Source organism: Eretmochelys imbricata, chromosome 6 (genome assembly GCF_965152235.1).
Source record: "Eretmochelys imbricata isolate rEreImb1 chromosome 6, rEreImb1.hap1, whole genome shotgun sequence".
In the NCBI taxonomy this organism is placed as follows: domain Eukaryota; kingdom Metazoa; phylum Chordata; order Testudines; family Cheloniidae; genus Eretmochelys; species Eretmochelys imbricata.
In genome coordinates, this window is record NC_135577.1 from 64,304,276 (window position 1) to 64,319,898 (window position 15,623).

A 15,623-nucleotide genomic window follows, 5' to 3' on the forward strand; every position below is an offset into this window, starting at 1 on the left:
ATCTTTTTTTAAACCAAACCGCCATTAAACATTCAGGGGAGACAGTTAAGCAGTTACTGCTGCAAAGCACCTTATGGTAGATACCACAGTCTTTCAGGCTTGAATAGTTTTGCATAACTGAGAATGTGCAAACATAAAGCAGAAGATCGCTGCAGCCTGTGCAGTATGTTTGAAGGACATTTGTCAAACATTAGTAGAATGGTGGCTGGGCCTGGAGCTCTTCCCTCATGGGCAGTGTGTACTGCATACCAGTTAGGTGAAGTTCTGCTGGATAAAATTCCATATGGCTTTTACATGATCCAATGTAACCCATCTCTCAACCAGTCACCTGCCACTCCACCTTTACCTCTTAAATTGGCCCTATGTTTCTGCCAAACTGCACTCTAGAAATGCTAGGTCCAAAGGGCCTCCAATATCACAGGTGGAAGTTTAGCATAGGCCCTGAGGTGTCCTGCAGGTTTTATGTTAGGAAGATGTTCTTCTACAGTAAGTATGGAAAGATTTTCTCCTGAACTTCCTTGATATGGGGCAAGAGAGAGCATGGATGTTTTTGTAGGTTTTCCCACCCGCAACAACTTGGGAAGATGCTGAAATATGTTCAGATGGGTAGAGGAGCCTCAAGCAAGTCTGAGTACAAGAGTTACACTGTAAGCATCACTAGGGAGAAAGTGCCCCAAGACTATATGCTTTCAGCAGTCCCTGTGAGTGCCAGTGAAATTTTGCATTGAAGGAGTAGGTGAGAGTTCGGCTATGATTTGGGATGAGATTTATTTATGCATTTTGACTCAACTGCTTTTAGTTGGTGTTTTCACCTTGTAAAATATGTAGTCCCTCTAAAAGCCTAACTAGAACATAGTTACTAATGTACAAACTCTGAAATCTTAAAGTAATTAGAATAATTTAATCAGAAACTTCAGTTTACCAGAGAGTCTAGTTCAAAACATAGCTCATACTCTCCTGGTGCAAGAAAGGTCCATCCCTTAGAGCAGGAGTGGAAGCCAGGTCAGGAGATCCAGATACAAATATGAGGAGAGGAAGTTTGTGGGAAAAGCCTGAGTGACTTTGAAAGTTAAGACAAGAGGAAGAACCCAGTGTAAACATGAAGATCAACAAAGCCTGATCGAATAAGCCACTGCATGAGTCTTCAAGGAACTACACATTTACTTGTTTAAGTTGATCAGCATATTCTCATCTCAGAGAAGGAGAGATGGTGTATCAAAGCCCCCTGTGCAGACTGTGGGTTAGGAGGAGCAAGTATTCTATATTTAAGTGGCTATCTTAAAAAAACAGCATCTTGTTTTTGCAAGAAAAACCAATTTCACTGTCAGTTTCTTGAAAAAACTTGGGGTTTATTGATTTAAACTGCAAACAGTCGTTACAAAAGAGATTCTTTTAAATAAACTCAGAGAAAAAAAGCAATGTAGTGAACAGTAACAGGGGGAAAAAATTACATTCATTGTTTTCTTTGTGCCAGTCCCGTTCACCTCAACAAGGAAAACTCCAAACTTGGAATACAGAAAGGCAAAGACAAACTGCATTTGGAATGTCTTCAAATAGGCACTTTAAGCCAAAGGCTTTTGTCTCCTTTAAGAAGCTATCAAAAAAAAAAGGAAGTAAAATGTCTTCCTTCCATACTGTCTCACAACAGAGCTTATACACATACATTCTAAAGCCCAGGTGTGTATGACCTAGGGGGGAGGGGAAGGAGGAAGAGGAGGAGGAAGAGAAAAGGCAAAGGAGCACACATTAACTCAATTTGCAGTCCAACACAAAAAAAGAGGGGAAATTCTAAAATAAATAATCCAAACACAGTTTTTGCATTTTTTTAAATTAATTTTTCATTTTTTAAAATAAAATAACCAAAAAAGTGTAAAGTTACAAAAATGTCATTGTAGTATAATATATTAAACTGTGGGGGGAAAAAAGGAAAAAAGACACTTCACAATCTTAAGATTAATATGGAAGATCATAATTTAAACATAAAAGAATATATTCTATGGATTCATCATCCCGATAAATATGAACAAAATTAACAAAAAGCATAGGTTTCGGCAATAAATACGTTTTGATAAGTTAAATAAGCTTTTTTTATATTGTTGTGCAGTGACAAGCAAAATTTGCTCTCCAATTTCTGAAAAGTTATACAAAATTAAAAACCCAGAAAAAAATAATAAAAAGCTTGGCGTGAGTGCTCTAAGATAGATCTAATGTACTCTAGAGCAAAACCATTAAAGCTATGTCTACTGGAACTTGGAATACACGGAACTTGCGTGTGTGGAATGAATTCCATTTGCCCACCCCCTCTAGTTTTATTTATTGTTTGTAAAGATGTCACATGTATACATGGGGAACTTTTAGCACCAAAATCAAGTCTTTCATAGTCCATCTGGCTTTTTCCCCCAATCACAAGTTCCACTCATGTTACAATCTTTGTCCACTCTCAGCTTTTCTTCCTGCAGACCTGAGCAGACCCAGGCAAGATTAGTCTTTAAAGGGGAAAAGGGTTGGATGTTAAGCGCTGTCCACATGCCATAAGTCTAGCAGAAACTGGCCAATGGGAAGGGAGGGGAGAAGGAACAATGCATTATTGTGGCCAGTGGAGGGAGCAGTTGGTTCTGGATATTCCCTGCACATCTGGAAGTGCACAGAGCTTTAAGGAGGCTGCTGGTGCCCTCTGCAGCCAGAGAGGTAATACAGTCACAGTGAAAATGTTCAAAGGCACTAATTTTGTAAACGGTTATTGCTTTTTACTGTAATTTGGCACTTAAGGTGTAAGCCAGTGAGTCAGCTACAGGCAAGTGGACGGCTTTTATGTTAACATCTAACCCTTAGATTGGGGGGCATTAAGGAGGGGGGTTCAGCTTAACATTGTAATAAAGGTGGGAGGAGGGCAAGAGGAAACCCCAGTTTAGTCATCAGAGATGGAGAGTCTGCTGAAGATGGGAAGACGTCTCGAGTTATCCAGGATGGGTGAATCTGAGCCACTGTGGCTGCTGCTGGAGCTGCTCAGATAGCCTTCCTGATCAGAGAGGGAGTCCTGAGGACTGGGGGGTGAGTCAAACATGTTGGGGGACTCAGACATGGGCCTGAAGAGGAAAGCAGTGGGTGAACCCCCACTGGACACCTGCACCCCTATGCTGGGGGCAAAGAGAGTGGCCAGCTCCTGGCTGGAGAAAGTGAAGGGGTTGCTGGCACAATCTGGCAAGGTGGGCGAGCCCAGAAGGTCATCAGTGCTCAGCATGGGTGGTGGGGTGACTGAAGTGGGGCTGTCCAGCAGCCCATTGGCAGCGGCACTGGGGAAGCCAGCAAAGCTGAAGCTGTGTTGGAGGCGGGGTCTGTCAGCGATGGTGGGGTCCCGGCCCCCAGCCACAGCACGGCGCTCCTCAGCATTGTGGATGAAGTGACAACGAGGCCCATAAGGGCAGAAGCCGATGGTGTGGAAAGTGCGACACAGCTCCGTCTTGTACTTGGGGTGGCGGGTTAGGCTCCGCAGCTCATGGATGCCGTGGGCAAACTGGCACTTGTCACCGTATTTGCAGGCACCGTTCTCCTCGAAGGGGCGGCACAGCTCTGTCTTGTAGCGGCTCGAGTTGATTTGTCCCCCGGGCTGCTTCTGCTGTAGCAGGCGCTCGCCACCTTCGGAGAAGGAGCGGTCCCGAAAACGGCTTTCCCTGGGACCCAGCACAGGGGCCGGCTCCCCCTTGAGGCTGCTTAGGAGCTGGTTCTGGTGAAACTTGGAGTTGGGCAAGGTGACCGAGTGCCTCCTGGGGAAACCCCCGCCAGCTGGGGTGCCCACTGCTTTCCTATCCAACAGACACCCTCCAACACCTGAAGGGCTGTAGTTCAACATCTTGTTACTCTGCGGAGAGAAAGCAAGAGACAGTCAGTCACCCAGCCTGCTCCAGCTCCCCCCTGCAGCCTATTCCCAATGCAACGCATCAGTCAATGACCTGATCACATCCAGCCCCATCATATCAAACCTAGCCTCTATCTTCACCAGCCACATCTCTCTGCAAAATAACCCTGCTTCTAATATCCCACCTTGTAGGGCAGCAAATCATCCTGTTACATGGCACCCCCTTGCCCTAGGCAACGACCAGGTGCCCCACCTACCCACACAGTGACCCTGCAATACATATAACCTCCCCCGCCCTAGGCAATAACTTGGGTGCCCCACCTACCCACACCTAGTGCTGCCTACAAGAGCCAAACCCACTGTTCTTCCTTCCTAAGTTACACAGTCCTCCCCTGCCGCAAGCAACTGCCCACCCTGCTCCACCTCCAGTCCCACAGCCACATCTCCCCCAGGTTCAGGACCCCTTCCATACCCAAGAACCAGTACTTCCTTTTTTTGAATTATTCCATCCTGTTCATAGACCCCTCTAGTGTCCGAGACTACCGTAGAAACCTTTGAGAATTGTAAATTTTCTGTACTACAGAAAAGTACAGAAGCATTATCTGGGACAGTCCTACTTCAGGAACAGGGCGTATGTGTGAGATAAACTGGTGGGGGCATGAGACTTTTTGGAAATGCATTAATTACTGATCTAAATTAATCCCATTTCTCTTGCTCTTCCAGCACAGCAATAGCATTTCATCTGATCCAGGCCAGTCTTCACCCCTAACCACAAGAGGATTCCTTTGCAATTAGCCTTTGGGCTGCAAGGAAAGTCTGGAAGGGATCAGGAACCAGTTACTTCATCTGCAAACTCTGTTTTAAATATTAAAAACACTCGTTTGGGGAGAAAAGTTACACAGGTTTGCTACAGTCACAGTTACTTTGAAAAGCAGAGCTTTTTAAAGCTCTTCACCTGTCCAGATTAAACAGGTTGTTGTTGTTTTTTTTTTTTTAAAGGGGGAGGCACAGCCCTTGTTCATGCTCATAGCCCTGTTTTAGTAGTGCAGCTTCATTTTCAACTCTCAAGTAAAGAGACAAAACTGAGTCAGTCTAGAATTTCTATTTGTAATCATTCTACACTGATCCTTTCAAAACAAGGAAAAGTCTCAGGAGTAGGAGGAAAAGTACTTTCTTGACTATCAGCATGTTGGGGGGTAGAGAACTCTGCTTTTGTTTCCCTTTTAAAACCAGCTCTATTAGAAACTAAGAAAAAGTGTCTGTAGACAGAATTTCGCTAAACAAAGGATAAATCCACGGGGGGGCGGGAAGGAACAAAGCTGATCTGGAGGGGAGGAGGAAAATAAGAAAAGTAAAACTGCATTGAGTGAATGGAAGCAGCTGTGAGTGCAGCACACTGGCCTGCAAAGGTTATTAAAGGAACCTCATCACCAAATAGTTTGGCCCCTAAAGTAAATTTGCAGCTGTAGGAGCAGAAGCAGAACTAACTTGGGAAAATCATAGCAACAAGACCAGGCGTGTTACAGCAGCCTAACACTTGAGCAATTAAAAGTGGCCGAGCAACAACTTGGAAGAAAAAGCTTTCCAACACGTTAAGATTCCTTCTACCAACTCCCCACGTCAAACAGCTCTATAAAGCCAGGCACAGGCACATGCAGCCACAGAAAGGAAGGTTTCCGTTTCCAATGCTTTTCGAATCCTCCCACTTGAAAAGCACAGAACTCAGGGAGAAGGGAAACGTCCTGAACAAGTTGAACAGGACTCCTTGGATTCTTGGGATTTCATACCCGAAATCATTAAAACCAGACATCTCCGCGAAAGTCAGCGATTAACACATTAGAAAGGCCACCCTCCCAGAGGTTGGGGGGAGGGGGGGGGGAGACGAGAAAGAAAGAGGAGGCAGTGAAAAAGGGAACAACTCACAGACAGTTTGGCCACATTCACGAGTTCTCTTTACAACTTCACTGGGCTCCAGAAGGCTATTTGCAAAAAAACAAACCAACCAACAAACCAACAGCCCCGAAAAGGCGCTCAAAACATTTAGCGAGGTCGCTTGGCTGGGCTCGGTCCTTCCCAGGGGCAAGGAGCGGCAGGAAAGCCAGCCCCCGGCGGGCAGGAGAGAGGTGAAACAAGCCAGCCACAGCTCAGGAGGGAGACGAGCAGAGGGATGTTTACGGCAAGCCGCAACTGACTGAGGATCGTCGAGGCAGCACAGCCGCCCCTCGCCGCACGAGGCGAGCGCCAGGGAGGGCTGGCGACCAAGTTTAGTCCCAGTCCAAGCAGGCACCGAACTTCGCTCCAGAACGAAAAACAAGGACCCACCCAAGCTCCGCTCCCTAAAGCGAGCCGGGCCGAGGGGCCCGGTCAGCCCCGCGCGCGCCGCCCAGGCGAGCCCCGGCTTTACCTTGCACAGAACTTCGCTCAGGTCGAAGATGGTCGGGGACACCAGCGCCGTGGACATGGTGGGCGATGGCCGGAGGGCGGCAGAGCAGCACGAGCCCGGCGCAAGGGATCACAGGGTGGGAAGTCAGGCACAGCCTCCAGCGCCCTGCTCCGCGTCCTTCCCCCCCTGCTCCGCCGCCACGCCGCGCTCTGCCTCCGGCCGGCCGCTCGCTTTCCCCCGCCGCGCTGCCTAAACTCAATTTATAAAGTTTGCAAGCTCCCGGCCCGGCCCGGGGAGGAGCTCGCGGCTCATTGCCAGCCGGGGAAGGAGGAGGAGGAGGGAGATGATTGACAGCGCGCTTGACTCACCCCGCCGGCCGGGCCCGAGAAAACTTTCAAGAGGAGGGAGCGGGAGGGGGAGGGGAGGCAAAGCCCGTTCGGAGCCTGCGCTGGGCTCTGGGTACGAGGAGGAAAGTTTTTCAAAGCTCCCCTCCCCCTCCCCCCGACGTGCATGTGCAACTTGGTTGTGATTAGAAGGAGGGGGAAGGGCCCGCGCTCCTTTGTGAGTGCTGGAATTATGCAATGGGTGGTGACATCACTTGCTGCACCCACTTTGGGCTGCTTCCCCCCCAGCTCAGCTTGCACTGAACTTTTGCAAAACGGCCCAGGCGAGAGCTGTGTCTTTGCAGCAGGCTCTGCGAGTGCCCAGATCCCCCGCCCCCCAGGTAGTTTCCCCGCTTTCCTTCTCGTGTGCAGGAAAGAAACGGCAACTTCAGCTGTTTGTAAAGGCAGGCAGGGTGTGCGCGCAAGAGTAGGTGCGTAGTTGTGGTCTGGTCGGGGGTAGCAGAAAAACAAAACAAAACTGATCTTTGCAGAGACTCATTTTCCGAAATTTCTCCCAGCTGTAATTACCGTGAAACTAAAGAGGAGGGACTGTTTGTGTTTGTTTCAATGATATTGATTCTGTGAGCTAGGTCGTAACGTTTGCTTTTTTCGATTGAAGCTTTTTCCTCTCTGCTGGACACCAGTTGCATGCTTACGTGTTGGAGATTTTTTTCCCCCAAGGAGATCTATTTCATCAGGAAAACAGGGGCCCAGTTTTCATCTGATTAGCTTTTCTTCTGCCTGACCAACACATTCGCAGATTTTTATTTAAGATGGTGTCTGCGAAGGCGATCAGATAGCAAGTGACACTGACAAAAAACGAGAGGCCCTCTCGATTTCCCCCCTTTGCTCGATCGAAAGCTGGAGTACTATTTGGTGTGTTTGCACGGGGTGCGCTTTCTGCATGAGTACCCGTTGCATTCTGTGCTCCCCGCCCTTCCCCTCTTTGAATGGAACAGATGGTTTTTCAGTCCATCCAGGTTTCATTTCACTCTTGTTATTAATTTTTTTCTTCTTTTGGCGGGATGACAAAGGAGCGGGGCACATGGATTGAAACATGACAGACTGACTAAAAAAAACAACCCATAAACTTGTTTATCTGCTGTTTGCATCAGGAAAGCAACACGTTTGCAAAAGCTGATCAGTTTCCCCTCTGCCCCTCTGAAGTTCTGAAATGGAAGACTAGACTGAAGTGGAAATATTAAACTCTTAATTTCTTTCCTACATATTTCCATTTGTCCTTTGTCACCTCCTCGTCCTTTTTACAGTAAGTGTCACCCACTCCAGCCCTCAGATGTTTATTCCACAACACTTTTAACTCCTCGATCTGTTATGAAACAATGTGTGTATTTAGTGCATTTTCCATTGCAATATAATTAGGTCACCTAATTATAAGCACGTTTCTTTAGAAAGGCAAAATTAGAGTATGAATCGGCTGGCTCTCCTCCTCCTGACAAATTTTAACAGGAATTTATTTAATCAATGTAAAATAAAATATCAGAGCGCACACAAACTTTAGACTTTACTTGTTTAAGCTTTAAGGGCTGCAGCTGAGCTGTGCGTTGCATTTCACAACTATAAAGAGTTATTTCCAGTTTGGGCTGGCTTGGATTTGTCTACTTTGATTTAAATTGATTGAATCCATTTTTAACATTGCTGCTGTCTTTGCATTTTTGGAGGCTGACTGTCTTCAAGTTGATTCACATCTCCCACCCCCTTAGTCTTACGGCCTTTTTCCAATTTTGATTGAAACCTGGCAGGCTCTGCTAAAGGAAATAACTCACATCCATATTAATTTAAATAATTAAAATGTGTTTAGTTCTTAAAGTGGTGTTCGCTAATTTCTGCCTTTGCTCTCCATTCTTCCCCCAGTCCCCAAAGGGCACTTTTTAGCAATTTGAAATAATAAAGCTTGGGGGTGTGGGGAGGAGTAAAGTTTCTTAGCAAATAATCTGTTCCAGATTTTAGTACACAAAGAATTATGTATACTGATATTGATGGAAGGAGGGGGGAGTGGTTTCTTTGTAACAAGCTTGTTTCAAGGCTTCTAATGTGGGGCTCCTTAAATGTGAAACTTGTTGGGTCAAAACCTGCAGTCCTTACTCGGGCAAAACTTTGACTGAAGTTAGCGGGAGTGAGAGTATTGCCAGAGGAAGGCCTGTGGGATTTGGCCCCTTGTTATTAATCCATCCAGACTGAGACTTGAACTATAAACTCCTTCTTAAAATGCATCTCACGATTGTACTGAATATTCTGCTTCCTCACATAGCCCAGACTTCCAAGGAGAACTGAAACCCTAACTGCAGAGTCCAGAATGCAAGCCCAGCTAAGAGCGCATTTAAAACAAACGATCCCTGTTCCCACTTCCTCTTCTGTTTGCTTCAGTCTCAGGAACTGGGCTTTAAACTTGTCTTCCTGACTTTCCCCTCCTTCGATATCCAAGAACAGCCAAAATAACGAATCGAGAGCAAACACCCACAGAGTCTGTCCCTTCCATATTTCCTTTTTTATTCTTTATTTAAGGATAGAACCCTAGTTCCACTCATTTTCCTTCTCTTTCTAGATACATTTTTGTTTAGTTTTTTGCCAGAATTGAAAAGCAACCAGCAGAGAGAGCAGCTTGAACATGTTATTTTCTGCAGTTGTTTACTGGCTCTGTGGATGGTGCTTGTTCCCAGAGCTCTGAGCCTCTCTATAATTAAACCTTTTTTAATTGTTAGGTTGGAAACATCATTCCAGGGACTTTCCAAGGGTTACCAAGTCCAAATGAGGAAGCCAGTACAGATAACTATTTCATGACTGACTTGCTTGGAGCCTGGCTTTTTCGTTGAATCTGATCTCCTGTACTCTGATTACTCAAAGGTCTCAGAACGAGAGTGGAGTCTGTGCCACAGTGGGCACAATCCTGCATTCCTTGCACACCCAACCCACGTGGATTTGAATGTGAGTTTTGGTTGCACAAGGAATGCAGGATTGGACTCTCTGTTACATGCCCCATATCAATCAACTCACCAAATTGTATGTATGTTATGTTTAATATTGTTGCACATATTTTGTGCCTTATATTAAATGTATGCAATAGGATACACATACACTTACTATGGGAACTGTAGCTTTCTGTTTCAAAACCTCTTTGCATTTAGGGTCAAATGCTGGTCATACTGCTGTCCAGTGAGAATTTTGATGGAATCTGGATTTAGGCTGTAAGAGCCTGACTTTCAGCCACGAGGTATGTCTGGATTTGTACACAAGCAAATCCCTCCTTTGAGCACGTGCCTGGATAAATATAAGCCAGACTTTTGCCACATGCATGCACAGAATGGGAATTTGTGTGTGCACCTATGCACGCCTCTCTGGGGGCTGAAAAATCAGACAGGTCCATTCTCAAATATAACATTACAATCACATTTTTGCACTGAGTTTAATTGCGACGTTTGTTTTTTTAAAAGAAAGAAAAAACCATTTCTAGCCACCACACACTTGAGTAAACACATGGGTGGGTTTATCTGAATGTAATGTCATGTACTCTGGGGTTTGTACAGTAGCTCTTTAGTGCAGTGCACCTACTTTGCAGCTTGGATGGTGCAAATAGACTTGGGGGTCAGCAGTAAGGCTGCCAAATTTGTTGAGCCTCTTCTGCAGCCATCTGTAGGCCTCTTTTGTAGGTGCTGCTTCTTGAGTGCCATCACATAAGCCTTCATCGTCAGATTCAGGTACAGGCCAACTGGTTGACTGGGCCTCCCTTCACTCCTTATTGGCCAAGCTCACCCAGTGACATGGTTTTAAAAAGAGGGGGAGATGAGTCTTATCCAGTCCACATACACATAGAGGAACATGGAAATGCCAGAGTGGATCAGACCTATGGTCCCTGTAGTCTAGTATCCTGTGTCTGATAGTGGTCAGTACAAGATGCTTCAGAGGAAAGGATGAGAAACCCTGCATTAAGCAGATATGGGATAATTACTCCCCTACCTCCTCCAGTAGGTCTCCTCCTAATAATCCCTAATAGTTAAAATTGGCATATCAACGGCTCCACCAAGTCTGGTAACCTCGCTCCTGAATTACCTTTATCTTTTCATGGGACATGATGACATCAATGGGAGTTTTACCATTGTCTTCAAGGGGAGCAGCATATATTGCCCATGGCTGTTAATTTCCAATTCTGTGCACTTTTTTTCAGATTTCAATGCAGAGAACCACAGTTTGAAAAATTGGAATTGGACATGTACTGTCATATTGTTTGGGCCAGGTGGCGAAGATTCCAGCACAGGGAAATTTAAACTGATCTCTAACTGGTCTCATAACCAGTGAACACTTTATTTCAACGTGCTTGCCTCAGATGGATCCACAAGAACTACAAGCCTCAGTACATTGTTAAAAGATAGAGGAATAATCCTTAGTCTTTACTCTGATTAACTCCCAGTGACTATAATGAGTGGTTAGACTAAGGGCCAAGTTTAAACCAAATAAAGATTCAGGATTTGGAGCATGCATAGTCTGTGATTTTATAATTCTTACAACCATGGAGAGATTTGGTTTTCTGCAGAAATACCAAAATTACCAGAGACACCTGTTCTCAGCTGAGAAGGTTATAAGACCTTGAAAATAGGGGTTTCCTGTGTAATAAATGTGGCTTCTCAGTCATAATGCTTTAGTGTACACTGAGTTTAAACAGGTTTCAGAGTAACAGCCGTGTTAGTCTGTATTCGCAAAAAGAAAAGGAGTACTTGTGGCACCTTAGAGACTAACCAATTTATTTGAGCTTATGCTCAAATAAATTGGTTCAATTTATTTGAGCATATTTATATGCTCAAATAAATTGGTTAGTCGCTAAGGTGCCACAAGTACTCCTTTTCTTTTTGAGTTTAAACAGACATAGTAACCTTCCTGTATCTGTTTCAGCTGGTTCCCTGGAGTATTAATATCTTCTGGGTCACAGTGCTATTTGTGTGTGTTTTGGGGAATGGGTAAAGGTAGATTTCTTTTAGTCTCATGTACCCCCAATGTCTTTTTTACACATTTTCCCCATTCCATGTACCAGTTCTTCAGCAGCCTTTACAAATATTGTGCATGGATAGGTGAGTACAGGCATGCCTCTTTTTTTTCCCCTTATAATGTGTCCTTAAGGGTTGTTTGTTTTTTTAAAGTCTGTTATTTTGGTCTTGTGATCCCTATATGTAACACTTCTCTGTATCCATTGGGAAGTATGAATGGCCCAAGTTGGAAACCATTGCTTTTAGGTACACCCTCTGCTGGGCACTGCTGGCTCCTTGGGAAATGCCTAGCTTTCTGGTCAAAAGCAAAAAGGTATATTTGCAGCTGCTTGGTAAGAAAACAAACTCCCAAAGATACAGGAAAGTGCGTGGAGGTGGTAGGAAGCGACGGGAGTGCAATTCCTGGCAGCTTGGGTATGTAAACATTTATAAAAGAGAGAGAGAGAGAGAGTGTGTGTGTCTACTTTGCGGTAGCAGGAAACCTAAGTTGCCAACACCATTATTTTTGCAGGAGTTGGAAGATCCAGCACCAGGCAAATATTAAAAACTCTTAATCCTCCCGACTTTACACCTGTAAATAACATAAAGAACATCCAGCATGAGATAAATTACATGATATCTTTGCTAATCATTTCTGGGTTTTAGGATCTGAGTTTGCTGGTCACAAGAGGGTCTCATAGTTTCTTAGTAGCTCAGATATTTGAACCTAGTTGGTGTGGGGCGGGGGAAGGCAGAAGGTGAGGATAGAATTTGCTCTCTGCAGAAAAGATCAAAAATATTTGAGTAACTTGTGACAAACTTAGCACTGGTGGCCTTGACAAGATAGTGCTGTGGAAAATGCAGAGGTGTCATTTTGGCAGGCTATCGAGTAAGGAAACTTAATGGACCTAAGTTATAATTTCCAGTAGCAATACTAATGCCATTAATATATTTCCACATAACAGGACACCGAGCCTATACTTACGTTTGCTTTCTATGATTAGTTTTCTTGTGGCCAATATATTGCCACTGTTAAGTAGCTGTGAAGAGGGATCCAAACATGCTGGAGGGAGGGAAGAGCAGGCACTAACTGCACAGCAATGGAAAAACAGTGGATGATATAAGAAAAGAGTTAAAATCTGTCAGGAGCCCCTGCTGCCCATCTGTGTAAAATAAATGTGCTCCAGATGTCATCTTGGTCTTACATCTCTGCTCTTCCTTTTCCACTGTTTGCAGCATGCTTGCCTTCATTTTTTTCTGGCTGTGTGCCTTCTACTATACTGCCCCCTATAGGCCAAGTTCACCATTGTCTTGCATCCTGTTGTAGCTGTTTACATGAGTACAAAGTGGGTGTAGAAATCACTACCATTCTGATTTGGTAGCAGTTTACATGCACTTTGCACTGGTGTACATAACTGCACAAGGTACAGGGCTGCAGTGAATGAGGCTGTTTGTCTGTAATAGGCCATGTATCCTCACCTCATAGCCACCCTCTCAGCTCTTCAAAACCCACGTTTTCAAAAAAATTCCTTCTTTCTTCTCATTAATACCATTACCACCCACCCACTTGCTTGTACTATTGTCCTGTGTCTTATCTTGTGTTTGTTCTGTCTAGCTTAGAGTGTAAACTCTTCAAGGGAGGGAGCATGTCTTATCACTGTTTGCAAAATGCTAGCAAGTTAACTAGGCCATATAAATGTTTTTAATATTCATAACAACATGGAAAGTAGGCCAGTTTAGTAAAAGAAACAGTGCAACCATATGAAGGTGTGGGAACAATTCTCCACTGCAGATTGATGTTGCACCATTGGTGAATTATGGCCCTAGAGCCAGCCTAGTTAGCCAGGGTTAGAGCACCCACACATAGGGGGAATCTAGTGGCATAGAGCTGGCATAGTGACTCCTACACCCCTATCTCCCACCACAGCCAACACAGCTTCCCTATGCCCCATGAACTTCCAGCCGCACTATCAACCCTTGCTGTTGGCAGCCAGCATCAACTTTCAAGCTGCTGTAGGTTGTATCTGAGGATCGGCCTGGCACACAAAAGAAGTTTTCCACCCCCCCACCCCCCACTTCATTAGCTTTGCTCTGTGCTCACTGGCTGAAGCCAAGGATCTGGGCCAGGGGTCGGCAACCTTTCAGAAGTGGTGTGCCGAGTCTTCATTTATTCCGTCTAAGTTAAGGTTTCGCATGCCAGTAATACATTTTAACGTTTTTAGAAGGTCTCTCTCTATAAGTCTATAATATATAACTAAACTGTTGTTGTATGTAAAGTAAATAAGGTTTTTAAAATGTTTAAGAAGCTTCATTTAAAATTAAATTAAAATGCAGATCTTATCAGTTTAGTGTGATCGTTGCCCTTGCTTTTCCTTGCTGAGTTTTCCAATGTCTGGCACGTATTTGGATAGTTTAAGCTGCACACAGGCTTCTGAGTGATCAGTTGTTAACCAGCTCTGAGAGGGACAGAGGACAGATTTCATGTGTGAAAATACCTGTTCACACAGGTATGTGGATCCAAATGCTGAAAGCATTGCAAACGTAATTTTCTTCAAACAGTTAAATTTCACTAGCAGGGACGTCCAGCAGGTCAAACTAGAGGCCCCATGATCTCTCTCCGTAGCTTCAAGTGCACTCCGCAGATCTCCAAACTTTGATGCCCAAAATTCTGAGCTTTTTAACTGAATGAGCTGCATTTTGAAATCTTCAACACCCATCCACTGAAATACAGACAAATCCAAGTTGCTTTCATTGAACTTTTCAGGTTTAATTAGAAAAGAAAGCATTGGGCCAAATCGCTGGAAATCTTGAAATCTGTCAGAAAATTCTGATTCCAGTTCTTGCATGTACATTCTAAGCTCAGCATCAGATGCAGTGCGCTGCTCCACGTGATGTGATACTGATGTAAGCAGCAAATCAGGACTTGAAAATTCCCCAGTACAGTGGCGCTGGAACAATTTTTAAGCTGGGGGTGCTGAGCTGCACCCCTCTTGCCCCTGTCTGCACCCCTCACTGCCCCAGGCTGGGGCCAGTGAGCCACAACTGGGGGTGGCTGCAGAGCCCCGGGCCGGCGGCCAGGACCCCAGGATGGCAGCAGAGCCCCCAGGACCAGTAGCTGGGACCCGGGGCTGAGTAGGGCTGGTGGACGGAACCCTGGCTGGCAGGGGGCCGGCAGCTGGTACCCCAGGCTGGCAGCAGATCCCCCGGAACTGGTGGCAAGGACCCGGAGCCGGCAGCGGGCTGAGTGGGGCTGGTGGACGGAACCCCAACTGTCAGGGGGCCGGCGGCTGGTACCCCAGGCCAGCAGCGGAGCTCCCGGGACCGGTGGCCAGGACCCAGGCATTGTGAGTGTCACTGAAAATCAGCTCGCATGCCGCCTTTGGCACGCGTGCCATAGGTTTCCTACCCCTGATCTGGGCTGTGGTGCAGAGCATAACAGCCACATTAGAAAAGGAAAAGCCATTTTAATAGTTTAGCTTCAACCTAGCCTGATTAGAGCTACCTTTGTTTTGTTCAGTGCACAAAGGGCAGTCAAAGACTCTCAGGTACAGGGCTTTTATTTTAGATCAATGGAAACTACAACAACCCAAGAAAGAACTACAGTAAAGTCTCCGTGAGAGAGCAAGTGGTACCTGCTGCAAATCTGAACAGAAACTGCTCTCCAAAATGGAGGGCCTCACAGAAGCTTAAAGGTGCAGTACACAGAAAATAGCACAAATTCCAGACTTTTTTCCAAAATCTCACTCCAGATTTATAAACCCATGAATGTTGTTCTATACAAATCTAAATTATTTAGATTTGTATAGAACCTCCCATCCAGAAGGAATATAAAGCAATTCAGTCACTATGTGCCAATATCTGCTCAGTTACATTGGTGCAATTCCAATTGTGTCTGACAAATTTTGACCCGTGCAATTTTCCATGCTTGGTCTTTGCCGGAGGTTGAATGTGCTAATGAATTTTTGCCAGTGTTAAATATTTGTCTAGGTATTTTGTTGTTATTTGTTTGAAACAACTCTAGTGCCTCC

General features: G+C 45.2%; 1 protein-coding gene and 1 long non-coding RNA gene across 2 annotated transcripts; one reads left to right on the top strand and one right to left on the bottom strand.

The window, feature by feature from the left end:
* Positions 1-1,328: 1,328 nt before the first annotated feature.
* On the bottom strand, positions 1,329-6,498 carry ZFP36L1 (ZFP36 like 1 zinc finger CCCH-type). Its single transcript, XM_077818720.1, has 2 exons — positions 6,261-6,498; positions 1,329-3,859 (listed from the first exon to the last, which is right to left on the bottom strand). The coding sequence occupies exons 1-2, from the start codon at positions 6,315-6,317 to the stop codon at positions 2,909-2,911; spliced, it is 1,008 nt and encodes a 335-aa protein (XP_077674846.1). The 5' UTR covers positions 6,318-6,498; the 3' UTR covers positions 1,329-2,908.
* A 148-nt stretch (positions 6,499-6,646) lies between these two features.
* Positions 6,647-11,222, top strand: LOC144265760 (uncharacterized). The gene is made up of 3 exons (XR_013346351.1): positions 6,647-6,963; positions 9,766-9,851; positions 10,803-11,222. It is a non-coding gene; the product is annotated as an uncharacterized LOC144265760 (long non-coding RNA).
* The last annotated feature ends 4,401 nt before the right edge of the window (positions 11,223-15,623 follow it).